The sequence below is a fragment of the Oryctolagus cuniculus genome, chromosome 1, assembly GCF_964237555.1.
Source record: "Oryctolagus cuniculus chromosome 1, mOryCun1.1, whole genome shotgun sequence".
In the NCBI taxonomy this organism is placed as follows: Eukaryota; Metazoa; Chordata; class Mammalia; order Lagomorpha; family Leporidae; genus Oryctolagus; species Oryctolagus cuniculus.
Window position 1 is genome coordinate 236,421,421 of NC_091432.1, and position 26,382 is coordinate 236,447,802.

General features: G+C 68.6%; 3 protein-coding genes across 4 annotated transcripts; 2 read left to right on the forward strand and 1 right to left on the reverse strand.

The window, feature by feature from the left end:
- Positions 1–3,507: 3,507 nt before the first annotated feature.
- Positions 3,508–7,688, reverse strand: PIERCE1 (piercer of microtubule wall 1). Its single transcript, XM_051841058.2, has 3 exons — positions 7,392–7,688; positions 6,738–6,816; positions 3,508–3,941 (listed from the first exon to the last, which is right to left on the reverse strand). Exons 1-3 carry the CDS (start codon positions 7,532–7,534, stop codon positions 3,753–3,755), a joined length of 411 nt encoding a protein of 136 aa, XP_051697018.2. The 5' UTR covers positions 7,535–7,688; the 3' UTR covers positions 3,508–3,752.
- Positions 7,689–7,753: 65 nt separating this feature from the next.
- On the forward strand, positions 7,754–10,172 carry MRPS2 (mitochondrial ribosomal protein S2). The gene is made up of 4 exons (XM_051841057.2): positions 7,754–7,904; positions 8,021–8,137; positions 8,406–8,556; positions 9,375–10,172. Exons 1-4 carry the CDS (start codon positions 7,862–7,864, stop codon positions 9,931–9,933), a joined length of 870 nt encoding a protein of 289 aa, XP_051697017.2. The 5' UTR covers positions 7,754–7,861; the 3' UTR covers positions 9,934–10,172.
- A 5,364-nt stretch (positions 10,173–15,536) lies between these two features.
- LOC138843140 (histo-blood group ABO system transferase-like) lies at positions 15,537–26,129 on the forward strand. Of its 2 annotated transcripts, XM_070066730.1 has the most exons (8): positions 15,537–17,668; positions 19,292–19,352; positions 20,662–20,718; positions 21,663–21,710; positions 22,536–22,571; positions 22,976–23,110; positions 23,863–24,411; positions 25,367–26,129. In XM_070066730.1, exons 1-8 carry the CDS (start codon positions 17,656–17,658, stop codon positions 26,127–26,129), a joined length of 1,662 nt encoding a protein of 553 aa, XP_069922831.1. In that variant the 5' UTR covers positions 15,537–17,655. The 2 variants fall into 2 exon arrangements, with proteins under 2 accessions (XP_069922831.1, XP_069922834.1); XM_070066733.1 differs by lacking the exon at positions 25,367–26,129 and having other exon boundaries at positions 15,554–17,668; positions 23,863–25,088.
- The last annotated feature ends 253 nt before the right edge of the window (positions 26,130–26,382 follow it).

Genomic DNA, 26,382 nt, shown 5'->3' on the forward strand with positions numbered 1-26,382 from the left:
GCGGGTCTCTATGGTCTGCGTGTGCGTCTTAGGGTCACCGACGTTTGGTTCTCGCCCTCCGCCGCTGTCTGTGCCGCACCTGCGGGCCCAGCCTGAGGCTCCCGAGGTGGGCGGCGCGCAGTGGCCCCTGCACGCAGAATAACGGGCGGGGGCACGGCTGGTCCCAGGCCTGCCTCCCTGTGTGCCCGCTCTCCCGCCGCTGGGGCCCTGACCCCCACACTGACCTCGCTCGGTTACGGCTCCGAAAGGCGGCGGTGTGTCCCCGCTCGGCACTTCCTGTCCCGGGTCTGTAGTGGGCGTGGGCGCTGCTGGAGTTAACTCCAGGGCTCCGCTCCCCAGACACCAGAGGCCGAGGGCCTTCCCCACGCCTACCCTCTAGGCCTGGCGCCTGGCCCACGCGGCCCGGGCAGCGCCGTCCACGCCGTGGCCCCCGCGGCCCTGGCAGCGCTGCGGGGTGGTTGGAGGCGGTGGCCTTGGCTCCACCAGCGCCACTGACTTCACTTCTGTGCCTTCTGCCCTGAGGCGGCTCCGGCGGCCGTAACACCTGCGCTGTGACTGTCCATCGGTCGCTGGCGTCCAGCACGGGCAGCCACGCCCCCGGGGTTGAGCCCGGCCCCCAAGGCCGTCCCCTGCCCTCCGGCCACAGGCCTGCTGTCCTCATGGGGGCCTGTCCGTCCATCCATCCGTCCGTCCACCAAGTGCTTCTGGGCAGAGCGGCTCCGTGACACCCGCGCTTTAAGTTCCGTTCCATTTTCTGCAGGCGCCGTGAACCCTCGGAGACGCAGGTTTTGTACGAGAACGGCTTTTTCATACAAATAAACCGAGCTCCGCCCTGAGTCGGCCTCTGCTTTGCCTGCCTGCGGCCCCGTGTGTAGCAACGGGGGCTTCTCGGCGCCTGCCCTGGGGGAGGCCTCGTTCCCTCTTACGGGGCCCCCTGCAGAGCTGGGGTCGCCTCGCTGCGGGGGGGGGGTCTAGGACATCTCTGTTCAGCCCCCCACACTGGTACCCTGGGGTCTGCTCTGTCACCCCCCAGAGGGAGTGGCCTGTGGAGACGCCAACCTGCCGGCCCCACGTGGGCCCAGACCCATCGGGAGCTCCTGGGGCCTCGTTCACCCTCTGCTCAGGCGGCACAACTCGCCGGTTTCAGCTGTGGCCCGACACCTTGAAGGATCAGCTGGACGGGCCGGCGCTGTGACGCAGCGGGATAAACTGGCCGCGGCACTCCCATCCCTGTGGGCGCCAGTTCAAGTCCCGGCTGCTCCTCTTCCCATCCAGCTCCCTGCTGTGGCCTGGGAAAGCAGTGGACGATGGCCAAGTCCTTGGCCCCCTGCACCCGCGTGGGAGACCAGAAGAAGCTCCTGGCTCCTGGCTCGACTGGGCCAGCCTGGGCCGTTGCAGCCATCTGGGGAGTGAACCAGCGGATGGAAGACCTCTCTCTCTCTCTTGCTCTCGCTGTGTCCCCCGCCTCCAACTCCACCTTTCAGATAAACAAATCCTTTAAAAAAAAAAAAAAAAAAGACAGCTGGGGAGGGACCGCCCGTTCCCGTGCCCTCGGAGTGGACAGACTGGGCGCAGGACTCTTCTACCTGCCACAGCTATTGAGAAGACTTTGCTTCTGCGCCCACACTCCGGGTCCAGCTGGCAGGTGCTGGCCTTCTTGAGGGCAGAAGCCACGGCCAGCGGTCCCCCTGCACCTGCACCTGCCCACCAGGACTCTGTGGGGGAGGGGGCCGCCGTGCGCTTGCAGCCCCGTCCGACAGCTCCACAGAGGTGCAGAAGCCTGGGTACGTGTGCATCCGCCTTGCGGAAAAACCCAGGTGCTGGGCGAGTCAGACGAGCTCTCTGCAAGTCCAATGATTGACAGCTGCAGGTGCGAACCTCCCCAGGGGCCCCGCCCACTCCCAAGGCACACAGACGAGAGTGCCTCGGTTTGATTTTGAAGTCTGTCTCGTCTTTTTTGAAAAATCACTATTCCTGGAGCTGGCGCTGTGGCATAGCAGGTAAAGCCTCTGCCAGTGGTACCAGCATCCCATGTGGGCACAGGTTCGAGTCCCGGCTGCTCCACTTCTGATCCAGCTCTGCTGTGGCCTGGGAAGGCAGTGGAGGATGGCCTAGGTCCCTGGGCCCCTGCACCCGCGTGGGAGACCTGGAAGAAGCTCCTGGCTCCTGGCTTCAGATCTGTCCAGCTCTGGCCTTTGCTGGCATTTGGAGATAGAATCAGCGATGGAAGACTGACTCTCTCTCTCTCTCTCTCTCTGCCTCTCTGTGACTTTGCCTTTCAAATAAATAAATCTTAAAAAAAAAAAAAAAAAAAAGAGCAGATGGAACTTGAACCGGCGCCCATATGGGGCTCCAGCCTCACAGGTGGTGGCTTAACCCATGGCGCCATAACACCAACCCTGGCATTTGGGTCTAAGATTTTTTTCATTTGAAAGAGGGGGAGACGGAGTGGGGGGAAGGTGTTTTCCATCCTCTCACTTCCCAGATGACCCCACGCCTGGGCTGGGCTGGGCTGAAGCCCGAAGCAGGAGCCAGGAGCTTCTTCTGGGTCTCCCACGTGGGTGCAGGGGCCCAAGCACTCAGGCATCTTCCACTGCTTCCCCAGGCCACAGCAGAGCTGGATCGGAAGAGGAGCAGCCGGGACTCAAAGCCCGGTTGGCTGGCAGGTGGCGGCTTTGCCATCACGCCCACCCTCATCTTGGTCGTTTACCGAATGATTGTTGGTCCTGTTGACGGCCGACGCTGCCAGCCCCCGAGGGAGACCCTACACGGATCCCAGCTTCTCCTAAATGTATTGATTTTCCCTGGGAACCACATCAGTCCCTAACTGGACGTTAAGAACGGTGCCAAATGTCTGCTTTTGTGTGTGAATACCAAGCATCCAAGGAGCACGAGTCTCTGTCGCGGTAACAAGGGCCTACGAGGCTGGTGCCCTGGCGGCTGGGAGGTCCCCAGGGCCCAGTGCCATCGCCTCGCCCAGGGCACCAGGGCCCAGCAGGACAACTGCTCTCGCGGGAGCTTGCGGGCCGGGGGGGGGGGGCTACCCTGGCCCCTCCTAAGGGCGGAGCCCCTGTGGCCTGAGCCCCTCCACCTGCACGCAGTCACACGGGGGCTCTGACCACCAAGAGACACCGGGGCGGCGTGGAATTCCCCCTCAGTTCACGGGGTCGGGGAGGAGCACGTGGGAAGCAGACGGTGTAGATGAGACGGCCAGTGTAGACAGGAGGGTGCCTCCAGGCGGCGTCCGTGCCTTCCAGGGTTCCCAGCTCCAGAAGGTGCGTCCGTCAGGGCAGGGTTTTCCCCACGGAGGACCCAGCACCCACAGTGGACACTGACCCAGGACGCACTGGAGGTCAACCCCCCACCGCCTGCCTTCTTCACTTTCCACTGCCATCTTCCAGGAAGCACAGGGCACCGGGGCACCGGGGCGCCGGCCGGGGGGCGCCGAGGACGCTCTGAGGGTAGCGGTCCCCTCCCTCCCTCCGTGAGTGAGTGCGGACCCCAGCAGAGCTCAGGCGGGGGCTGCGTGGTCCACTCCCAGCGTGTTGGTTCCCAGACGCCAGGGTCACGGAGGTCACACAAGGCAGGGACGGCAACATGTTTAATGCCTACGCAAACTATCCGAGCACCGTGCCCGCATGTCTCGGCGCCGGCCGGCCGGCGCAGGGCGTCCCGGCCCCATCTGGACACCCCTCCATCCCGGGGACCAAAGACCCTTCAGGGGAGAAGCAGCGGGTGCCGGCCGGCCGGCCTCAGTCGCAGATGGACGGCCGGCTGGCGTTGTAGCTGGGGTGGAAGTCGCGGCGGTCACAGGCGGTCACGTGGCTGCCGGGCCCGGTCACCAGGCTCTTCTCCAGGCCCACGTTGAAAGCGCTGCTCTGGAACATCCCGCCCACCGCGAACTCCCGGGAAAACTTGCTGGAATACGGATAGAAGACTTTCTGCAAGGCAGAGGGGCCCGGTGTGGGGCGGCGAGGCCCGCGACTGCGCAGGCCAAGCCGAGGAGCTGCCGGGCCCGCGACTGCGCAGGCCAAGCCGAGGAGCTGCAACGAGGTTCCCGCGCCCAGCGGCAGGGGGCGGCCTGCGCCTCCCCGACAGGCGGAGCCCGGCCCCTCGCCCCTCGCTGGCGGGCGCAGCTCCTGTGGGGAGCAGGTGCCGGGGACACGGCGTCCGGCAGCGCTCGGATTTCACTCCAGAGAGGTCCTAGATTACAGAAACCTCGGGCAGGAAGTTCACCCACAGACACACGCCCAGATACAGAGACACACACAGACATACAGAGACACACACACACAGAGACATACAGAGACACACACAGACACACACCCAGGCAGACACAGACAGGCACACCAATTACAGAGACACACACACACACACAGAGACACAGAGACACACACAGGCAGAGACACACACAGACACACACCCAGGCAGACACAGACAGGCACACCCAGTTACAGAGACACACACACACACACAGAGACACAGAGACACACACAGGCAGAGACACACACACACACACCCAGGCAGACACAGACACAGGCACACCCAGATACAGAGACACACACAGACACAGACACACAGGCAGAGACACACACAGACACACACCCAGGCAGAGACACAGACAGGCACACCCAGTTACAGAGACACACACACACAGAGACACAGAGACACACCCAGGCAGAGACACAGACACAGGCACACCCAGATACAGAGACACACACAGACACAGACACACAGAGACATACAGAGACACACACACACAGAGACATACAGAGACACACACAGACTCACAGACACACACCCAGGCACACAGAGACACACACAGACATACAGAGACACACACCCAGGCAGACACAGGCACACCCAGATACAGAGACACACACAAATACACACACACAGAGAGACATACAGAGACACATACAGACACACAGACACACACACAGGCACACAGAGACACACACAGACATAGATACACACACAGGCACACCCAGATACAGAGACACACACAGACACACACACACACAGAGACACAGACTCACAGACACACACGCATGGACACATAGATACACACAACACACACAGACACAGGCTCACCCAGATACAGAGACACAGGCACACCCAGATACAGAGACACACACAAACAGACAGACACACACACAGGCACACAGAGACATACACAGAGAGACACACAGACATACAGAGACACACACACAGGCACAGGCACACCCAGATACAGAGACACACACAAATACACACCTACACACACGAACACAGAGACACACAGAAACAGAGCCACACAGACACACAGGCACACTCAGATACAGAAACATACACAAATACACACAGACACACACATAGGCACACCCACACACACGCACAGGCTCACACACAGGCACACCCACATCAGAGACACAGAGGCACACATACAGACACACACAGAGCTGCCCCGTCGTCAGCACCGTGCGTCCTGTGTGGCTGACCCTTCATCAGACTGAGGTCACAGGCGCCCCGCGGGCTCTCCCTGCCGGATCCTGTGGGCTCTGGCAAGTGCACCCCAACAGGCACCCCCGGGGGCAGAGCAGCAGAACCACCGCCAAACACAAAGCCGCCCGCGAACCCCACGCGAGGTGAGGCCAACAGCTCCACACCGGGCCCAGGAGCGCAGGGCCGGCTCGGCGAGAGCAGTCCTGGCTCTGACCCCGCACTGTGCACTTGCTCTGCGCCGGGCTGGGCGAGAGCAGACCCGGCTCCTCCCACCCCGCCCCGCGCACCTGCTCCACACCGGGCTCCTCCCACCCCGCGCTCCCGGCTCCTCCCACCCCGCACTGTGCACCTGCTCCTCACCGGGCTCCTCCCACCCCGCGCTGCGCACCTGCTCCTCACCGGGCTCCTCCCACCCCGCCCCGCGCACCTGCTCCACACCGGGCTCCTCCCACCCCGCACTGTGCACCTGCTCCTCACCGGGCTCCTCCCACCCCGCGCTCCCGGCTCCTCCCACCCCGCACTGCGCACCTGCTCCACGCCGGGCTCCTCCCACCCCGCGCTCCCGGCTCCTCCCACCCCGCGCCGCGCACCTGCTCCACACCGGGCTCCTCCCACCCCGCGCTCCCGGCTCTTCCCACCCCGCGCCGTGCACCTGCTCCACACCGGGCTCCTCCCACCCCGCGCCGCGCACCTGCTCCGTGCCTGGCTCGGCCAGAGCAGACCCGGCTCTGACCCCGCACTGTGCACCTGCTCCCCGGGAAAAGCCGCGGCTGCCTGGCGCTGGGCCCGCGCCTCCAACAGGCTCCAGAGAGTTCCCGGAGAAGCTAGGGCCTCCTCAGGCAAGCCCCACATACGGCCCCCAGATCCCACGTGTGACTGGGGCGGGGCCGCATCCCCACTACACACCAGGGGTCCTCGTGGGGGTGTGGGCGGGGCACCCAGGGAGGCAGGTCAGACTGGGGGAGGGGCTGGGCCCCGTGCCCGCCCACGCACCTGTGGGCTCCCGCCTCGGGAGGATGTGTCCCTGCACACGGGGGAGCGGGGCTCCTTTCCTGGGGTCCCAGCCCACAGCTCAGGAAGCAAAGTGGGGTTCTAGACAGACGGCGGCCTCCAGCCCACGGGCGCTCAGCTGACCGCGTGGGCCCCGCGGCAGGCGTGCGCCACTCCCTTGGGCTGGCGCCCACCTGCTCCTCCCTGCCCTGCCCTCCCGGGGGGACCCCAGGGCCCCACCCCCGACCCGCCCGGCCCCTTACAGGCATCTCGTGCACCGTGGGCGCTCTGCTCCCGTACACCTGGTTGCTGGTCCTGTACATGGAGGCCGCCTGCGCGCTCCTGGGGGTGACACACGCTCGCTGTCCGCCCGTCTTCCGCGAGGCTGACCGCCCCGGCCGGCCTCCCGCCCTCCCCCGGCAAGGACTGGGGCCGGCGCTCAGCCTCCAGGCCCCATGCCGCCAGCCCCTGGGACAGCCTGTGGCCGCTGGGACACCCACCACCACCGCCGCCGCCGGCCAGCGCGAGCTGGGGACACACACTCCAGGAGGGGCACTGGCCGGCGTCCACACGCAGGGGCTTCCGGTCACTTCTCAGTGCTGGGCCCTGCTGGGCCTCCCCCAGCGCACCATGACCCAGGGGCTGGGGAGCCGGACTGCGTGTCGGTTTTCTCTTAACGCTTTCATTTTATTCGAAAGCAGAGAGAGGGAGAGGGACAGCTTCCATCCGCTGGGTCACTCCCCAAACCCGCGCGGCCGGGCTGGGCCAGGCCACAGCCAGGAGCCAGGAGCTCCCCCTGGGGCGCGCACCCGCGGGGAGCTACATGGGCAGCGCAGGAGCCGGAGCTCGGTGTGCGCAGGGACCCTGACCTCGGGCGGGCTCCGTGCCCACCGGCCCCTGGCGCCCCCGCCCCTCACCTGTAGCCACGGAACCACCCCGGGTGGTTGAACCTCCGCGGCAGGCACTCGCTCACGCAGTAGTAGTCGCTGGTCTTCTCGGGGGCCGCGGGGGCCCGGGGCTCGGCTTCGCCCACGCACGCGGGGGGCTCCTCCTGGGACATGGCTGCTCCGCGGGAACTGGCCGGGGTCCCCGGGGCGCGTCCCGTAGCTAAGCGACGGCCGGCCACGCGCCCGTAGAGGGGCAGCGCGCACGCGCGGGGGGAGGGGTCCCGGGACTTCCTCCGCAAGGCGCCCGAGGGGTGCGCGCCCCGGCTGCGGACTGCGCGCGTCCGCGCGGCTCAGCCCCCGCCCCGGCCCGAGTCTGCGCTCCGTCCGGCACCCGCGCACTTGGCGCCGCGGCTCCTCCGGGCCTGCAGGGGGCGCTGTCGCCGCGCGCGCAGCGGCCGCTCTGCCCGCCGGGGGCAGCGCAGTCTCCGCGTCCGGCCGTCATGGCGCCCGCCGCGGCCACGCTGTCGCGCCTGCTGTGCGCGGGTGAGGGCCGGGGCTGGGGCCGGGGCCGGGGCCGGGGCGGGCCGGGGCCGGGGCCGGGGCGGGCCGGGTGGGCGGGGGGCGAGCGGCCCCGCAGTCACGCGTGCTTGCTCCCGCAGGTGCCTGGCGCCGGCCCCAGCTCTGCGCGACGGTGGCGCGCGGCCCCGTCCGGCCCGGCTGCAGGACGCTGGGCAGCGGCCCGGCCCCGGCCGTCAGCGAGTGCGAGGACCACTGCGGTAACGGCCCGGGGCGCGGGCGGGGCGGGGGCCTCGGGCACCTCCGCCCAGCGGGACCCCCACCCCGGGGCGCCCGCGGCCTCTGGGGGTCGCGGGCGGGGAGGGGCTTGGTCCGGGGGGGGGGGGCCCCAGTGACGGACCTCGGAGTCCAGGACTCGGACCTCCGGGGTGGGCCCCCGCAGCTTCCCCGCCTGCGGCCGGAGACCCCGGGGCGCGGGGTGGCGGTGCCGGAGGCGCGCGTGGGCGAGTCCGGGGTCTGCGTGCGCAGGTGTCGGTGGCCTGGCCCCGGACGTCCGCGAGCAGGTCCTCCGGGAGCCGCTCAAGCACGCCGACTTCTTCAACGTGCGGGAGCTCTTCTCCGTGAGGAGCCTGTTCGAGGCCCGCGTGCACCTGGGCCACAAAGCCGGCTGTCGGCACAGGTGGGTGGGCGCGGGGCCCCCGCTGGGCGCCGGCTGGGGGCGGGGCTCCAGGCAGGACGGTGGAGGGTGAGGGGAAGCGTGGGGCAGCCGCGAGCGGGGTGGAGGTGGGGTCCCAGCAGCCCACCGGGGAGGGGGTGGCCGGGTCGAGCCCAGGAGGCGCGGGGGAGGGGCGCGGTGGGGTTTGCTGAGCAGTGCGCAGGGAGGGGGGCGTGGACACGCCTCAGCCCCACCCCTGGACGAGCCTTGTCCAGGGCATCTGGAGATGAGCGGGGGGGACGGAAGTGGCGGCCGGGGCGGGGGGGGGGGGCAGGTGAAGCCCCCACTGGGACACGGGAGGCAGGCGCCCGAGTGGGAGACCCGGACAGGATTCGGGCTCCTGGGAGGCGTGGCCAGACCTGGAAGGCCTCGGGCGTTTAGATGAGGGGGCGGGGCCGGGCCGAGTCGGGGGCGTGCCGGGGGCGGGGCCCGCCGGGCTGAGGGGGGGGGCCAGCTGGAAGGTCTCCCGCGTTTACGAGGGGGCGGGGCCGCGCCGAGTCGGGGCGGGGCCGGGCCGAGGGGGGGCCCAGGTGGAAGGTATCCCGCGTTGATGAGGGGGCGTGGCGGGGGCGGGGCCGGGCCGAGTCGGGGCGGGGCCAGCTGGAAGGTCTCCCGCGTTTACGAGGGGGCGTGGCGGGGGCGGGGCCGGGCCGAGTCAGGGCGGGGCCAGCTGGAAGGTCTCCCGCGTTTACGAGGGGGCGTGGCGGGGCCGGGCCGAGTCGGGGGCGTGCCGGGGGCGGGGGTGGGGCGGGGCCCGCCGGCTGAGCCTCCGCCCGCCGCAGGTTCATGGAACCCTACATCTTCGGGAGCCGGCTGAACCAGGACATCATCGACCTGGAGCAGACGGCCGCGCACCTGCAGCTGGCCCTCAACTTCACGGCGCACATGGCCTACCGCGGGGGCGTCATCCTGTTCGTGAGCCGCAGCCGGCAGTTCTCGCACCTGGTGGAGAGCACGGCGCGCGCCTGCGGCGAGTACGCGCACACGCGCTACTTCAAGGGCGGCCTGCTGACCAACGCCGGCCTCCTGTTCGGCCCCGCCGTGCGCCTGCCCGACCTGCTCATCTTCCTGCACACGCTCAACAACGTGTTCGAGCCGCACGTGGCCGTGAGGGACGCGGCCAAGATGAACATCCCCACGGTGGGCGTGGTGGACACCAACTGCAACCCGTGCCTCCTCACCTACCCCGTGCCCGGCAACGACGACTCCCCGGCCGCCGTGCAGCTCTTCTGCCGCCTCTTCCGGCTCGCCGTCAGCCGCGCCAAGGAGAAGCGCCGGCAGGTCGAGGCCTTGTACCGCCTGCAGGGCGCCGCGGGCCAGGGAGCCGGGCCTGCGCCCTAGCCAGCGCCCTGAGCCTGACCCCGCCCGCTGGCCTGGCGCCCACAGACCGCCGTCCGAGCCGCCGCTCGAGCTCGGGTCTCCCGGGAGCCCAGCGGCCGGCGCTGCCGCCTCCAGGAAACCACCCGGCTTCTCTCCGTCTGAATCCCCCGCCGCACGCGGTGCGAGCCCTGGGACCCTCTGGCCGGCTCCCGGCTGCAGAGACGTGCGCGTCCCCACAGAAATAAAGCCTGGATTCGGCAGTGCGGCGTGGGGCCTCGGCTTCCGCCGCGTGCGAGTTGGTGTTTCGAGGGGTGGCCCGCGCCGTGGGTGAGGCCAGCAGTGGGTGCCGCTGCCACAGGGGGCTCACGGCGAGCCCACCGGACGGCACCTGCACGTCCAGCCGGAGCAGGCACGGAGGGGCCGCGGAGGGACAGCAGGGGCACTGGCCGGTGGGGACTCGGAGCCCTCGTTCCTAAGGATACTGGGCGTCCTCCGTCCATGAACCCGGGGACTGGTGGGTCGGCGGCCTGGCCTCGCCCGTCTGGGTGAGGCTCCCGGGGTGCCGGACGTGGCCAGCCGGGAGGGCGCGGGGAGCCGAGCCCCAGCTGGGAGCTGCTGAGCTGTGAAGGGGCCGTATGCAGGCCCCTCCCTGCGAGGAGACCCCCCCACACCTGACGGGGGAAGGTTGGGCCTGGGAAGAACCTGGAGTGACAGCGGGGGTGCAAGTGCACGTGAGGTGGGCGGGGCCTCTGGTTCCGGGGGCGCAGGCACCCCTCCCTCTACACTGGGAGCCCTGCTGGTGGGCCTGGCCCCCGCGCTGGGTGGGACGGGTGAGCGCTGATGGAGGCTGTCGCCTGGGCGGCTTCAGCAGGCAGAACCCCAGGAGCTGCCCCCCCAGGGGGAGGGCCCAGGCTGCTGGGTGGGGGCTGCTCCAGCAAGCGCCTGAGGGGTCCCTGGGGAGCAGGTGCTGGCACGACCCCCTGGGGCAGAGGCCGCCTGGGAGGCCAGGGATTTGTCCAGGGTCCCAGGCCTAGTGACCCCTGCACCGCCGCCTCCCAGCTGGGGTGCTGGTGGGTGGTGCTGGTGTGACCGCAGCTGGGGGGGGGGCAGTCTCAGCCCACACGCCTTCCTCTGAGGAGGGAGGGGACATCACCTCCTTGTGCCCCCCGGTTCCCAGGCGCCTGTCGCTCCCCCATTTGCGGAGGAACGACACTGGACCCTGCGCTGTTCCTTTTGCCCGGCCCTTCCCGGGTTAGCTGCCAGCCCCTCCACCTCCGTGGAAGGGCGGTTCCCCCTGCCGCTTTCCCTGCTTCCGCGGGGGAGCGGCACACCGCCGGCCGGCGCTCTCGGGGGCTGCACAGGTGTTCCTGGTGCATACTGTCTCTCTCCTCCTTTATAGTCCTCTTCCACCAATCCCAACTCTGCTACCCACACGCCGAGCACGCTGCTCTCCTCCAATCAGGAGCAGGATCAGCTCCTGCAGGTCATCAAACTGATGAGGCAGCTGCGTGAAAGTAGTTTACTCCTCTCCCAGCGCCATGTTGTGGGAGAGCGGATGCACGGAATAAGTCTGAATTCCAGTGACAGTCTAGTCTCAGTTGCTCCCCACAGGCACCCACATTCCAGCACCCACCCTGGCCTGGGGGTCTTCTCAGGTGCTGCAGACACTGGTCAGCCCCCGCCCCATAGCCACACAGAGGCGTCAGCCAGCTAGGGCAGGTCCACCTGGGCCCGCTGCCTCGGCCCACGGTCAGAGCTGGGGGGAGGGCTGGGAGCCTGGTGGGACCACGACCACGGCTGGCTGGGCAGGAGGGAGCGCCGGGCGTCCGTCCCAGTCATTCCAGGGTCAGTCGGCCACGGCCCTCAGAGGATCAGAGCAACAGAGGGGACGGTCACAGTGGGCAGGCGGGGGGGACCCCAGGCCTGGGGCTGACCGCTCAGCATTGGGGTCCGGTCCTGCCGAGGCGTCCACTCAGCGGCATTCGCACCGGTGCCCGCCTTGTCTGGCCGGCAGGGCGGGGACCCGGGGCAGGCGCGGTGGGGCAGCTGGTGCCTGCCCGGCAGAGGGGGGGCCGCTCTGTCCCCAGCTTCCTGCTGCTCGTCCACTCCACGTTTGCTGCCTCCCCGCTGGGTCCTTGGGCCTCAGTTTCCCTGGGTGACACGGGGACTATGTGGGGTGACCCACAGCCAGGGCTCCCCGGGGCCAGGCGCTGAGGAGTGGGCTGCCCAGGACAAGACATCTTGTTTAGAGTTTTCCTGTCCCCATGAAGGGACTCCACCCCGGGCCTCACTTCCTGTGGCCTTGGACCTTCTAGGTTCCACGTGGGTGGCCCTGGCCGGGACCCCCGGTGAGGTCACTCAGCAAACAACCAAGTGCCCACCGTGTGCAGCCCCTTAGCAACTTCAGGAACAGCGCAGACCAACGCCCGGGCTTCCCCTCAAGTTGGGGAGTCAGCCCGGAACCCGGCAGTGCCCCCTGCCCTCTAGGGGCACACTTTGGGCCTGACCATGAGGACGGCCAAGCAGAGGAATGGGTGGGGTTGGGGCCAGGAGGGAGGCTTCGGTCTCCACAGTGGGGCATGGGTGTGGCTGGGGCCGACCACACTTCCTGTGACCCCCACCTGAGGGCTGAGGTCAGGGGTGTTGCCTGCAGGAGGAGGGGGCAGGTGTGGGGGTGCTGGACACCCGGGAGCCGTGAGAATCCATCCCCTCCACAGCTACCCCAGCCAGCCCCGCCCACCCGCTGCGTCCTCCCACACCCAGGGGAGGGCAGGGGGCCGGAGAGGCCAGGCCCCTCACCCTGCTGTCCCCAGCACTCTGCTCCCTCGTGGGAGCCTGGCTGCACCTGGCCAGCCTGCACCAGCTGGGGCCCGCGTCCAGCTCAGCATGGCTTGGTGCCCACCTGCTGCTGCCCCAGCTGGGGGACCTGGAGCCCACCCAAGTGTGAGGGGGGCCGGGCTGGGCGTGTGGGATCCTAGGAGGGGCTCAGGGCTGGTTCCCACGGGGAGGAGACTCCAGGGCTGGGCAGGGTCCCGTGGTGGGCTCCGGGCGGCAGAGGCGCCCTCTGTGTGCGTGGAGAGCTGGAGGTGCCTCCTCCATCAGCTCCTGCATTCCTGAGCTTGGGTTTGTGCCAGCCCAGCCAGGGCCCCCCGGAGCCACGTCTGCCCCCCGCCATCCATCTCCCGGCTGTGGAGGCCGTGGAGCTGAGCTGGGCCCCGCCCTGGCCCTGGCCGCGGTGAGGCACCTGGCCACAGACACAGCCCCGGCGCCTGGTCCCCCCAGGGCCGCCCCAGAGCCTCCTTCCCCTCCGCCACCCTTGTGCTCAGTTCTCCACACGGCTGTGTCCCTCTCACTCCTGTGGTGCGGTGTCGCTGTCTCCATGGTGAAGTGGGGACGCGGGCGCTCAGTCCCTGCCCGTGCTGTGCGGCCCCTCCCCTCCTGCACCCGGCTCCCCTGGGGGCAGCCACAGCCATCCTGGGGCAGGGAGGCCAGTGACCCGGGGACGCTGCCATGGGCTGGTGGGGCCGGGCTCTGCGGGTGGACAGAGCAGCTGGAGCCTCCGTGTCCCCATCTGAGACCTGGGTTTGCAGCTCCCCGGCGGGGCGCCGGGAGCCCCCTGCACACACTGAGAGCCCCTGGGTGAGGACCCCACAGGGCCTGTGTGGGGAGGGGGCCTTTCTCCCTGCGGAGGGCGTCCTCGTGTTGCTTAGGAAGTTGGAAACCAGCCTGTGTGAGAGGGGCCGAGGGGAACAGTCTGCAGGCCCAGCCCGGGATCTCGCACGGCGGAGTTCGGCCCAGGCCCTGCTAACCTAGAGGGGGTCTCAGCCCCCCAGGAGGGTCCTCGCGGCTCAGCACCACGCGGGCCGCCTGGCCTGAGGACGCGGAGCAGTGAGCCCTCACGTCTTCCTCCAGGACAAGGCCTGGGGGAGGCGCCTCTGCCCCGGCCAGCTGGGCTCCCCCCGACAGCACCGAGCAGAGCCCTGGGGGAGTCGCCTGATCCACACGCAGCAGCCCTGTGTCCTGGGGGGGCTGGACCCCGTCCTTACCAGCCCCACTGGACCCCGTGTGGACCCCGTCCTTACCAGCCCCACTAACCCCGTGTGGACCCCGTGTGGACCCCGTCCTTACCAGCCCCACTGGATCCCGTGTGGACCCCGTCCTTACCAGCCCCACTGGACCCCGTGTGGACCCCGTCCTTACCAGCCCCACTGGACCCCGTGTGGACCCCTGCCCTTACCAGCCCCACTGGATCCCGTGTGGACCCCGTCCTTACCAGCCCCACTGGACCCCGTGTGGACCCCTGCCCTTACCAGCCCCACTGGACCCCGTGTGGACCCCTGCCCTTACCAGCCCCACTGGACCCCGTGTGGACCCCGTCCTTACCAGCCCCACTGGACCCGTGTGGACCCCTGCCCTTACCAGCCCCACTGAACCCTGTGGACCCCTGCCCTTACCAGCCCCACTGAACCCTGTGTGGACCCCAGTCTGAACACAGACTCCGCCCAGCTCTCCACTCCGCTGAGCCGCCCGCCCGCCCGGCCAGGTGCATTGGCTCCATTTCACCATGTGACCTCGCTGTCCCCAGCTCGAGTGACCAGGCGCTCACACTCTCTCTCCGATTCTGTCCCATCCGTTCTGAGAGCCCCACCCCCATTAGGCCTGCCGCCTTGCTCACCACAGCTCCTGTCTCACACCGAATTCTTTCTTGTGTGCAGACAAGAACCTGCCCCACCATCTCCACCAACACTCGGCGCCTGGTGAGCCGCGGCACCATCCACCAAGGCGACCAGAGTGGCGACAGCACCTGCCCCTGCGCCCACGGACAGGACTCTGGTGGGAGAAGCCCACGGCACATGGCCCAGGGATGCCGCAGGGAGTGATGTCCACAGCGCAGGAGAGGTGGGCAGGGCCGGGACCCAGCCGCCCGCCCACGCGGTGTCCGGTGGAGACTGGCTGTGCGTGGGGAAGCTGGGCAGGGCCCCTGAGCGCCTGCTCGGTGCGGGTACTGGGCTCCTGACCTGCAGGGAGGTGGCCATGGTCTTCACCTCGGGGTCCCCCTGTCTCCAGAGGCCTGCTAAAATCCGCCAGCCCACGTGAGCCTTGGCGGAGTGTGGGCCCCCACGTGTAGATGAGGTGCTGGGGACAAGTCACTCGTCACAGTGACCCAGGGTCCTGAGTGGGGAGGCAGGACGGCCAGGTCGCAGGGAACGGCCTTGGCGGGCTCCTTCCTGGCTACGACCTCGCTGGGAGACCCCGTGGGCAGCCGGTGGCCCTGGGGCGTGGACACTGTCGGGCTGCTGGCTGCAGGAGGAGCTGCGGTGCCCGAGAGCCCCCGGCAGAGGGGCCTCCCTGGTGTTCCGGGGGATCGCGTCAGCTTTTGTTTTTTCAAAGATTTTCTTTTTTGACAGGCAGAGTAGACAGTGGAGAGAGACAGAGAGAAAGGTCTTCCTTTTCCATTGGTTCACCCCTCAATGGCCACTGAGGCCGGCGTGCTTCAGCTGGCGCACCGCGCTGATCCGATGGCAGGAGCCAGGTGCTTCTCCTGGTCTCCCATGGGGTGCAGGGCCCAAGCACCTGGGCCATCCTCCACTGCATTCCCAGGCCACAGCAGAGAGCTGGCCTGGAAGAGGGGCAACCGGGACAGAATCCAGCGCCCCGACCGGGACTAGAACCCAGTGTGCCAGCGCCGCAGGCGGAGGATTAGCCTAGTGAGCCACGGCACCGGCGTCAAAGATTTTATTTATACATTTGAAAGGCAGAGTTACAGAGAGGCAGAGGCAAAGGCGGGGGGGGGGCTCTTCCATCCACTGGTTCACTCCCCAGATGACCACAACAGCCAGGGCTGGGCTGATCAAGAGCCAGGAGCTTCCTCCGGGTCTCCCACGCGGGTGCAGGGGCCCAAGCACTCGGGCCATCCTCCACTGCTTTCCCAGGCCACAGCAGAGAGCTGGATCCGAAGTGCAGCAGCCGGGACTCGAACCAGCACCCAGACAGGATGCTGCCACCATGGGAGGTGGTGATACCCACTGCGCCACCGCATGCGGCCGGTTGCACAAAGGCGCCCAGGGCCTCCGTGACCCGCGTGGCCTCTCAGCCGGTTGGTGGGGGTTCGGCAGCTGCCCCTTCCGCTCCGTAGAACTGCTGTTGCCACCCCAGGCTTCCCCCTCCCCTGTTGAAGTCTGTGCCTGGTGGCTGATAAACGGGCACGCTCGTGGCCGCTCTCGGGGGTTTCCTGTCGAGAGACGCCGTCGCTCTCAGCCCTGCAGCGGAGGGTCTCACCCAGAGACCTCGGAGCAGAGGTTGCTGGAGGCCGGGAGCGTTCCTCTTGCCCCGTGCCAGCTGCCTCACCGGGAGCCGGGGGAGGTGGAGCGGGGCAGGTGGCCTCTTGGGAGCTGTACTGCCCTCAATTGCAGACGCTGGACTCCACGTGGCTGCTTCCTGCTGGGAGGGGCCGCAGGGGCAGCGGGGCCCCCGGGGAAGGAGCTGGGAGCCCTGAGCCAGCTGCTGGGGCAGCCTGGCCTCAACACGGGCTTGAGAGACAGCGTTGATGTTGGAACAGATTAAACAGGCCTGGTCCAAACTGCAGGACCATAGGGCCACCGTGACAGGCCCGAGGAGGGGGCCCGCTCCCCCCGTGCAGGGCCCACCCCTTGTTTCGCTGGTTTCGAGCCCAGGCCCGCTCCAGTGGAGTGAGACTTTTACTTTGAAGAAGGGGCGTGGGGCATTGTGGCATCACAAGGACCCTGCCCGGAGCGAGGCGCAGGGGAGGAGTCGGGCGACTCTTGCTTTGATGAGGAGGCCCGAGACCACTTTGGCAGAGGTGTCGGGGTCCAGAGTGCGGCCTGAGGATGCTGCCCACAGAGAGAAAGAGGCCCCGTGTCCAGCGCAAAAGAAGGGAGCTGGGCGCCCCCCGTCCCAACGCCCCGGAGCCCTCTCGCTGAGTCAGGAACCCCGCCCAGGGTGGAAGAACCCGGCCCCTCATCGGAACCGCTGTGCCCCGAGGAGTCGAGGTGGCTCCGGGACAGCCCCACTGGCCTGGCCGGCGGCCTCCCCTAGGAACAACCTCGTGCCCGGTGCCCGGCCTGGCTGCCGTGGAGGCAGGGCCAGCAGGGGCCTTGTTTTGGGTGCTGGGGTGCTGGTTCCGGAAGGCCGAGGCCAGCGTGTTCAACTTAGTTTTCCTGTCCCGTTTTCCAGCTCTTAGACCCCTAAAGGCCACATCCAGGAGCTCCCTCCAGGGGTTGGGGGCCTTCTCCTAGTGGTCGGTCGAGTTTGTGTCGGCTATCGGGTGCCGACAGGCCAGCGACCGGGCGTGGCGATGCAGGGCCCCGGCCGGGCGGTTACAGGCAGAGCCGTATGTTTTTGGACCGCCTCGGTAAGGGATGAAGACAGGACCGGGGCCCTGGGGAGCGTCGCTGGCTGTCACAGTTGACGTACGTGTCAGTGTTCTGCGTAGCGTCCGGGAGACAAGCCGGCATACGCTTAAGGCTCCGTGAGCCCGAATGCCCCGGCCCGGGCACTGCTGGGCTGCTGCGTTCCTGTCCTGGCCGTGGACCTGGCCGGCTGCCCAGCCAGTCCTGGACAAATCAGAAACACGCCCTGGAGGCACAGGTGGGGAAGGAGCCAGCTTCTTCCTGCAGGTGGATCTGGCTCCAAGTCCGAGCGCCGAGCGCCGGCTGGGCCGACCTCCGCCTTGCATCGCGGCCTCCACCTCCGGATTTCCGGCCAGCAGGGCCCCGAGCAGCCATGGACGGCCGAGGTGAGCGGGAGCGGCGTGGGCCCCGGAGCTGGGCTGCTGTGCCCTCCGCGGTGTCTGACCGTCTCAACAGCTGCTCCAGCCGGAGGCTCAGAGACAGCCTGGCCAGGACAGTGGGCAGAGCCCGGGGGTCTGGGGGCTGCTGTGTGGGGTCTGCGAAGGGAGGGAGGCGGTGGAAGGCAGGACGCGGCCATGGCTGAGTTAGGGCAGAGGGCGGATCCTTGGCCGAGACGTCCTGCTGGGAGGGCAGTGCCCTGTCCCCCTGCCGCCGGCGCCCTGGACGGCCGGGTCAGCCGGCAGAGCTGCACTCGTGCCCACTTTTCTTTCTCACACGCCTGGGTGACGGGGTAGGCAGAGCCCACTGTCCTCCTAAGCGCCCGTGCAGTCTACACCACACCTGCCAGCTGCCCGGGCGTCCCCCGGCCTGCGGCCCCCCTCCCCCACGTCACTGCTCCCTCGCCCCCCAGTGAGGCTCAACACCGTATCACAGAGCCTGTGGCTCGCAGACCTGACCTTTAGGGCAGATCTGGCTGCACAGGAAACTGAAGGGGCAGGGATTTCCCACAGTCCCCCTGCCCCGCCGTCCACACAGCCCCCTGCCCCGCCGTCCACACAGCCCCCTGCCCCGCCGTCCACACCACCCCCAGAGCGGCACACTGTCTGCAGCTGACAGCTAAAACCTGAGACCTAAAAGAAAAACAGCCAGCCCTGTGGTGAGGCTGTGATGCCGGCATCCCACACGGGCGCAGGTTCGAGTCCCGGCTGCTCCTCTTCCCATCCAGCTCCCTGCTGTGGCCTGGGAAAGCGGTGGAAGATGCCCCAGTGCTTGGGCCCTGCGCCCATGTGGGAGACCCAGATGAAGCTCCTGGCTTCAACTTGACCCAGCCCTGGTCATTGTGGCCGTTTGGGGAGTCTGTCTCCCCCTCTCCCTTTCTCCCTCTGTCTCTCTCTCTCTCTCTCTCTCTCTCTCTCCCTCTCCCTCTCCCTCTCCCTCTCCCTCTCCCTCTCCCTCTCCCTCTCTCTCTCTGTCTCTCCCTCTCTCTCTCTCTCCCTCTCTCTCTCCCTCCCTCCCTCTCATTAGCTCTGCCTCTCAAATAAATAAATAAATAAATATTTTAAAGAAAACCAATAAGATTTCCCACCTCCAGTGACCCCTGCCCTGCAGACGGGGAGGTGCACACCGCCGCGGGCCCCCACCTCCCTGCTCCTGGGCTCCGAGGGCACAGGACTCAGGCGCTGAGACAGGAGCGCCCAGTCCCTAGGAAGGGGCCGACCTGGGGACAGCAGCCTCTCAGGCACAGCGACCTCCACCCTGTGAGCAGGCGACCCCCCCCAGCCCAGCAGTGAGCTGAGGACGGCCCAGGGCCCAGGGCAGGCGAGCGGGGGCAGGGCCCAGAGCCCTGGAGAGGCCGGAGGAGCCCCGGGCACGGAGCTGGGGGACAGACGGCGCCCCCCTCGGCGCAGTGGGAGGGGGCGGCGTGGAGCTGGGGCTGGGCTGGGGCGGGAGACACGGGGGCCGGGCTGGGGTCCCCCGCCGCCTGCTGGGGGCACCGCTGTGTGAGGCACAGGGAACAGGTGTGGTGGCAGGTGGGGGAGGGCTCATCGCCGCCCCCTGCTGTTTTCCAGGAAAACGCTGCCCCCTGCAGCCCCTGCTCCTTGGGCTCCTTCTCCTCCTGGTCTTCTTTGGGTAAGAAACCTGCGGTGCTGGGCGGGGGGAGGGGCAGCCTTAGACGTGGGGGCACCCCCAGCCACCCACCCCAGCACTGCAGCAGTGGGGAGGGGCAGCGACAGCTGTCACTCAAGCTCCACCCCACACTTCCCTTCTGCTGAGCACAGAGGGACGTGGGGAGGGCACTCCGTCCCGGGCACAGAGGGGACATGGGGAGGGCACTCCGTCCCGGGCACAGAGGGGACGTGGGGAGGGCACTCCGTCCCGGGCACAGAGGGGACGTGGGGAGGGCTCTCCGTCCCGGGCACAGGGGGGACGTGGGGAGGGCACTCTGTCCCGGGCACAGAGGGGTCGTGGGGAGGGCTCTCCGTCCCGGGCCCAGAGGGGACGTGGGGAGGGCACTCCGTCCCGGGCACAGGGGGGACGTGGGGAGGGCACTCCGTCCCGGGCACATGGGGGACGTGGGGAGGGCACTCCGTCCCGGGCACAGGGGGGACGTGGGGAGGGCACTCCGTCCCGGGCACAGAGGGGACGTGGGGAGGGCACGCCGTCCTCCTGGGCACAGGGGGGACGTGGGGAGGGCACTCCGTCCCGGGCACAGGGGGGACGTGGGGAGGGCACTCCGTCCCGGGCACAGAGGGGACGTGGGGAGGGCACTCCGTCCTGGCACAGAGGGGACGTGGGGAGGGCACTCCGTCCCGGGCACAGAGGGGACGTGGGGAGGGCACTCCGTCCCGGGCACAGGGGGGACGTGGGGAGGGCACTCCGTCCCGGGCACAGGGGGGACGTGGGGAGGGCACTCCGTCCCGGGCACAGGGGGGACGTGGGGAGGGCACTCCGTCCTGGCACAGAGGGGACGTGGGGAGGGCACTCCGTCCTCCAGGGCACAGAGGGGACGTGGGGAGGGCACTCCGTCCCGGGCACAGGGGGGACGTGGGGAGGGCACTCCGTCCCGGGCACAGGGGGGACGTGGGGAGGGCACTCCGTCCTCCAGGGCCGGGAGGGGAAGCCGAGTCAGGCCAGGCTGTGAGCTGCTTCCAGAGGCTCCTGGAACCCCAGAGTGAGGTCCGGCCAGGGCTCCTGGGGCGTGTGCCGCACAGGGAGGAGAGGCGCTGGCGTGGCCTCAGGCTGCACACACCGTGGGGGGACCCTGCAGCTGCCACGGGCCCCCACAGCCCCAGCCCCAGGGTCCTCCCCAGCCCACCTTGCGGCCGCCTGGGCTGGGCCGGGACCTGGCAGCCTCCCAGGAGGCTCTGTGCTGTGTGCAGGAGGGGGACGGGGGGCTGGGCTCTGCGTCCTGACCCCCCCCCCCCCGCTCTTCCCGCAGCTACGGGTTCCTGAGCTCCAGACGCCCGATGCCAGGAGGCCTGGGAGTCGGGCCTGGGTGAGTGTGGGGGGGTGCCGGCCTCAGGCCTGGTCGCTGCTCCCTGGGCTCCCCCGCCCCTCCCCTCCAGGCTCTGGCCAGAGCAGCCCCGGCCCCTCCACAGCTTGGAAGGGCCCAGGCACTGCTGCCCTTGGCTCATGCTCCAGCCGCAACCTCCCTGTGCCCTGCGGCCCCGACTCGGCCTCTCTGGGGGCCCTTTGTGGCCCCCACCTGCCCGTGCCCCTCGTCCTGCGCACCCTTCCACCCTCCCCAGGGTCGCCCCTGGCAGCGGCCCCGAGGCTTCCTCCCCTCTGCCTGCACCCACACCTGCACCTGACCGCGGCTGTCAGAGCTGCCCCAGTCTCCCTCCTGTCCCGCCTCTCTTCCCGGACCCCCGGTCTCTGTGACCCTCGCCCCTCACAGAAGCCGCAGTGATCTTTCTGGATCAGGTGGGGGAGGGGGAGAGGAGGCCCTTGGTGCTCCCCCCCGCCCCCGCCGCTCAGCCTCTGTAGCCCCTTCCCCACCCAGGACCAGGTTCTGAGCGGCAGCCAGGGTGTCGTCCACGGTGCCCTGCGTGCCGCGTGGCCCTGTCCCCAGGCTTGGTCCGTCTGCGCCCCCCGCCCCAGGGCTCCTCTTGTCCTCACTGCTCTCGGGGTCCAGAGCTCCCTCTGCCCCCGCCCCACGCAGGGTGGGACCGCCCCGGGCACTGCCTGCTCTCCCGGGCCCCCGGGTGCCTGGGCTCTGCCGCGCAGGTCTCTGGGGTCTCTCAGGAGGTCACAGTAGACGGTGGCCAGGGCTGGTTGCTCTCACGCTGCTGGACCCCCCCACCCCAGGACGCCCGCTGTGACCGCTCAGACCCCGCTGCAGCCCCGCCCTGCGCTGTCCCCCGGGCCCCAGGTTCTGTGCACGTGGGCCCGGCCTCTGCTCCCGGTGCCAACCCCGTCTCCTGTGCTCTCCTTCTGCAGCGTGGCTGTTGGGGACCCCGATGGCCGGCCCGTGGTGGCCTTGTCCAGGTACGGTGGCCTCGTGCCGTCCCTCAGCTGTGCATCTGCCCTCAGCCTGGAGTCCTGTGGCCCCTTCCCGCTCTGCTCTGACCTCGCCCTCGTCCAGCGCGTCTGGGCGGCCGAGTGCAGCCTGCGGGTCTGCCCTGCTGCGGGTCCTGAGCTTTCTGAGGCGGCGGCCAGCAGCACGGGGAGCCCTGGCCAGGGTGTGGGGCCTGGGGCGGGGCCGCAGTGTGGGCGGGCTGCAGTGGGGGTGGGGCTTCAACGTGGGTGGGGTTTAGATGTGGGCGGGGCTAAGTGGGGTGTAGCTTGCAGTGGGGGCAGGGCCTGCCCCTCCCCTGGCTCTGGGCTTATCTGTATTTATCTGTGGACCCCCCCCCCGCACCTGCCATAGACCAGAGTCCTGGCGGGGGGGTCATCTGCCTGGCCGCTCCCTGGTCACTGCGGGGCTTCATCTTCCCACCAGGCCCGACCCCGTGGACCTCTCCCTCCACATCTGCCTTTGGGGGCCCGCGGGGTTCAGGTAGGGGCCGTCAGAGCAGCTCCTGTGACCGCTGAGCTGGCCGTGGTCCGCGCCTCTGCTGCCCCTCCCTGCTGCTCCCTGGGCCATGTCCAGCCCCTCCCTGCCCACACGGACTCAGAGGGACCCCTTGGACCTCCCTGCAGCCTGCGGGGCCCGGTCCTCTCCCAGCTCACTGAGCCTGTCCTTCCCGGGGCCCCCGGATGGTGGCCGACAGGCACCATGTGGGCTCAGGCAGCATGTGTGGGCCGTGCAGTGCACACCCCCGCGCCCGCGCCCCGCCCCTCCCGCCACTCACCACGCGCTGTGTCCTGCAGGATGCTGTACCCCCAGCCGAAGGTGCTGACTCCCTCGTGAGTGCCGGGCGTGTCCTGGGGTCGGGCAAGGGCGGCGCTGGGCCTGGGCGGGGCGGGGGGGGGCGTTCCCTCTCCCAGGCTCGGCCGCAGTGCTCCTGTCCTGTTCTCTGGCCCTGGCCCGGCCCCTGCTGTCCTTGTCCCCCTGGGGCCTGGGGGCTGTGGGGGGGGTCTTCCTACAGTGGGAGGGGCCTCCTGGTCCTGAGTGGGCAGCGGGGCTGGGGCGGGCTGAGCCGGCCGCGAGCCGCTGGCTGGAGTCTGGGTGTCCTCGGCTTGGTGTCCTGCCGAGTCCTCCGGAAGGGGCGGCCCTGGGGGCGGAGGCCGAGTCGGGGTCCCGGGTGGGGGCGGCTGTGTTGCCCACCCTCCTGCCGGCCCCGCGTTGCCGCGTGGCTGTCCCCGTGCAGACGGAGCGATGTCCTCGTGCTGACCCCCTGGCTGGCTCCCATCGTGTGGGAGGGGACCTTCAGCCCTGAGATCCTGGACGAGCAGTTCCGGCTGCAGAACGTGACCGTGGGACTAACCGTGTTTGCCGTCAAGAAGTGAGTGGGGGGGGGGCGGACACCTCGGCCTCCACGCCCGCCTTGCACCCAGGACTCGCCTGGGCGGTGGTTTGCTCTCTGTGGGCAGTGGACACTGTCACCCCAGGGCTGGCGCAGTGGATCCAGCAGGAGGGCTCAGGTGCAGGGGGGGGAGTCTAACCTGCCCCACCCATCAGAGCTGCCCTGGGGGGAGTCTAACCTGCCCCCCATCTGAGCTGCCCTGGGGGGGAGTCTAACCTGCCCCCCATCTGAGCTGCCGTGAACACACCCGCTGTGCCGCAGCTCCCTGCCCTCAGCTGGGCCCCTCCCCGATGGAGGAGAGGTTAAGTGGGGCTCAGCCGTGGACACCCCTGGGACAAGCAGGACAGGGTGGCGTGTGCTGCTTGTGACCTCAGGAGGTTCTGTGTCCCCAGGGCCAGGCAGCCCGTGGCCTCCTGGGGCAGGTGTGACCCTGCTCCCCACGGCCTCCTGGGGCGGGTGTGACCCCACTCCCCATGGCCTCCTGGGGTGAGTGTGACCCTGCTCCCTGTGGCCTCCTGGGGTAGGGGTGACCCCGCTCCTTGTGGCCTCCTGGGACAGGTATGACCTCACTCCCCGTGGCCTCCTGGGGTGGGTGTGACCCCGCTCCCTGTGGCCTCCTGGGTGGGTGTGACCCTGCTCCCTGTGGCCTCCTGGGGCAGGGGTGACCCCACTCCTCGTGGCCTCCTGGGTGGGTGTGACCGCGCTCCCCGCCTGCCGTCGCCTCCCTGCAGGTACGTGGCTTTCCTGCGGCTGTTCCTGGAGACGGCGGAGCAGCACTTCATGGTGGGCCACCGCGTCACCTACTACGTCTTCACCGACCGGCCGGCCGACGTGCCCCACGTGCCGCTGCGGGAGGGCCGGCAGCTGGCGGTGCTGGCCGTGCGCAGCCACGCGCGCTGGCAGGACGTGTCCATGCACCGCATGGAGGTGATCAGCCGCTTCTCGGAGCAGCGCTTCCGCCGCGAGGTGGACTACCTGGTGTGCGCCGACGTGGACATGAAGTTCCGGGACCGCGTGGGCGTGGAGATCCTCAGCCCGCTGTTTGGCACCCTGCACCCCGGCTTCTACACGGCCGACCGCCGGGCCTTCGCCTACGAGCGGCGGCCGCGCTCCCAGGCGTACATCCCCCCGGACGAGGGCGACTTCTACTACATGGGGGCCTTGTTCGGGGGCTCGGTGGCCGAGGTGCAGCGGCTGGCCAGCGCCTGTCACCAGGCCATGGTGCTGGACAAGGCCAACGGCATCGAGGCCGTGTGGCATGACGAGAGCCACCTGAACAGGTACCTGCTGTACCACAAGCCCACCAAGGTGCTGTCCCCCGAGTACCTGTGGGACCAGCAGCTGCTGGGCTGGCCCTCGGTCATGAAGAAGCTGAGGTTCGTGGCTGTGCCCAAGAACCACGAGGAGATGCGGAGCCCGTGAGGGGCGTGGAGGGCGGGGCCTGGCCGCCTGCGCTCCCTCCCGGCCGCCCCGCGCCAGAAGCGGTTTTGGGAGAAAGGGGGCAGGGGCTCCACTTCCTGTCCCCGTGGAGAGAGACGGCTGCAGCCGAGCTGCCCAGCCCATGTCCAGGCAGGCCCAGCCCTCTGCCCCCCCCAGAGACACGCACAGCCACGTGGACACGCACACAGGTACACGGACACGCACAGCCACGTGGACACGCACACGGTACACGGACATGCACAGCCACGTGCACGTGGACACACAGACGTGCAGAGACACAGATGCACACACAGCCATGCACATGGACACACACACTCAGCCCCGGCGCTTTCTCCGGCACAAGTTCCCAGTGGCCACCAGCAGCTCCCGCCGGGCGTGCCCGGGCCCTGTGCCGGGCGGAGGCCGTGGTCTGGGACGAGGCCTCAGGCGTGTGCAGAGACTGTCGAGGTCGGGGGCCGGGTTCCTCCTGTGCTGCCTCTAAGGACCCCGTCGCTCTGTTTCTCGCCTTCAGCTGTGACCCATTCGCGTTCTCTTGTGGGCCGTGTGGTGCACTCGTGTGTGTTGTATGCAGTGCGTACACTGGTACGGCGTGGTGTGGCGTGGGTGTGCTGTACATGTGCTGTGTGTGTGTTGTGTGTAGGTTGTGTTGTGTGTGTTGTGATGTGTGCGTTGTGTGCGTCTGCATTATGTATGTGGTGTGTGTGTAGTGCGTGTTTGTGCGTGTGCATTACTATGTGTAGTGCATACATTATGCACCACAGCCAACGCTGGCCGCCCCCTCTGCGCCCCGCACAGGCCACGCCGCGACCCTCCCAACACCTCTGGTCGGCCAGTCGTGAACGAGACGTTGAGATCACAGCACAAGAAGCAAGGATTTCAGAAACACACACGGCGGAGCCGGGGCTGGTGCCGGGGCACCGCAGGCCGAGCTGCCGCCCGTGCCGCCAGCGTCCATGCTGGGCGCCAGTCTGAGTCCCGGCTGCTCCGCTCCTGGCCCAGCTCCCTGCTGATGCACCCGGGAAAGCAGCAAAGACGGCCCTGGGTCCCTGCACCCACGTGGGAGACGCAGATGGAGCCCCGGGCTCGAGAGAGAGAGAGAGAGAGAGAGAGAGAGAGAGAGAGATCTTTCATCTGCTGGTTCACTCCCCAAATGGCCACGAAGGCCAGAACTGAACTGATCCAAAGCCAGGAGCCAGGAGCTTCTTCCGGGTCTCCCACGTGGGCGCAGGGGCCCAAGCACTTGGGCATCGTCCACTGCTTTCCCAGGTGCATTAGCAGGGAGCTGGACTGGAAGTGGAGCAGCCGGGCCTTGAACCGGTGCCACAGCGCCGGCCCCAGACGAGCTGATCTCAAATACTGGGGAAAGGAGAGACGGCTGTCCCCCCAGAGACGTTGCGCATGTGGCCGAGAAGCACCCGGCGCCCGCTCCACGCGGGGACACGGCAGGGAGAGGCCCCGGCACGGCTCTGGCTGGACACAGGAAGGAGAGGCGGTGGCGAGGACGGAGGCCGTCGGATGCCTCGTGCGCTGCGGGACGGGGACACCCAGAACACACTGACGGCAGTCTGGCGATCCTTCAAACGCAGACAGCTGCCGCGGGCTCCAGCAGGTCCCCCGCCCGAGGCCCGTGTCCGGCAGACGTGGACTTGAGCGAGCAGCCTCGCTCACAGCGGCAAACGGTGGAGAAACCAGAACACGGTCTACACCAGTGAGCCGGCCACGCCGTCCATTCACCTTCCAGGTGTGTCTGGGTCCCAGGGTGTCCAGCAGTGGGAAGAATCTCACAGACCCCACCCCAGGGAAGTGGGGGA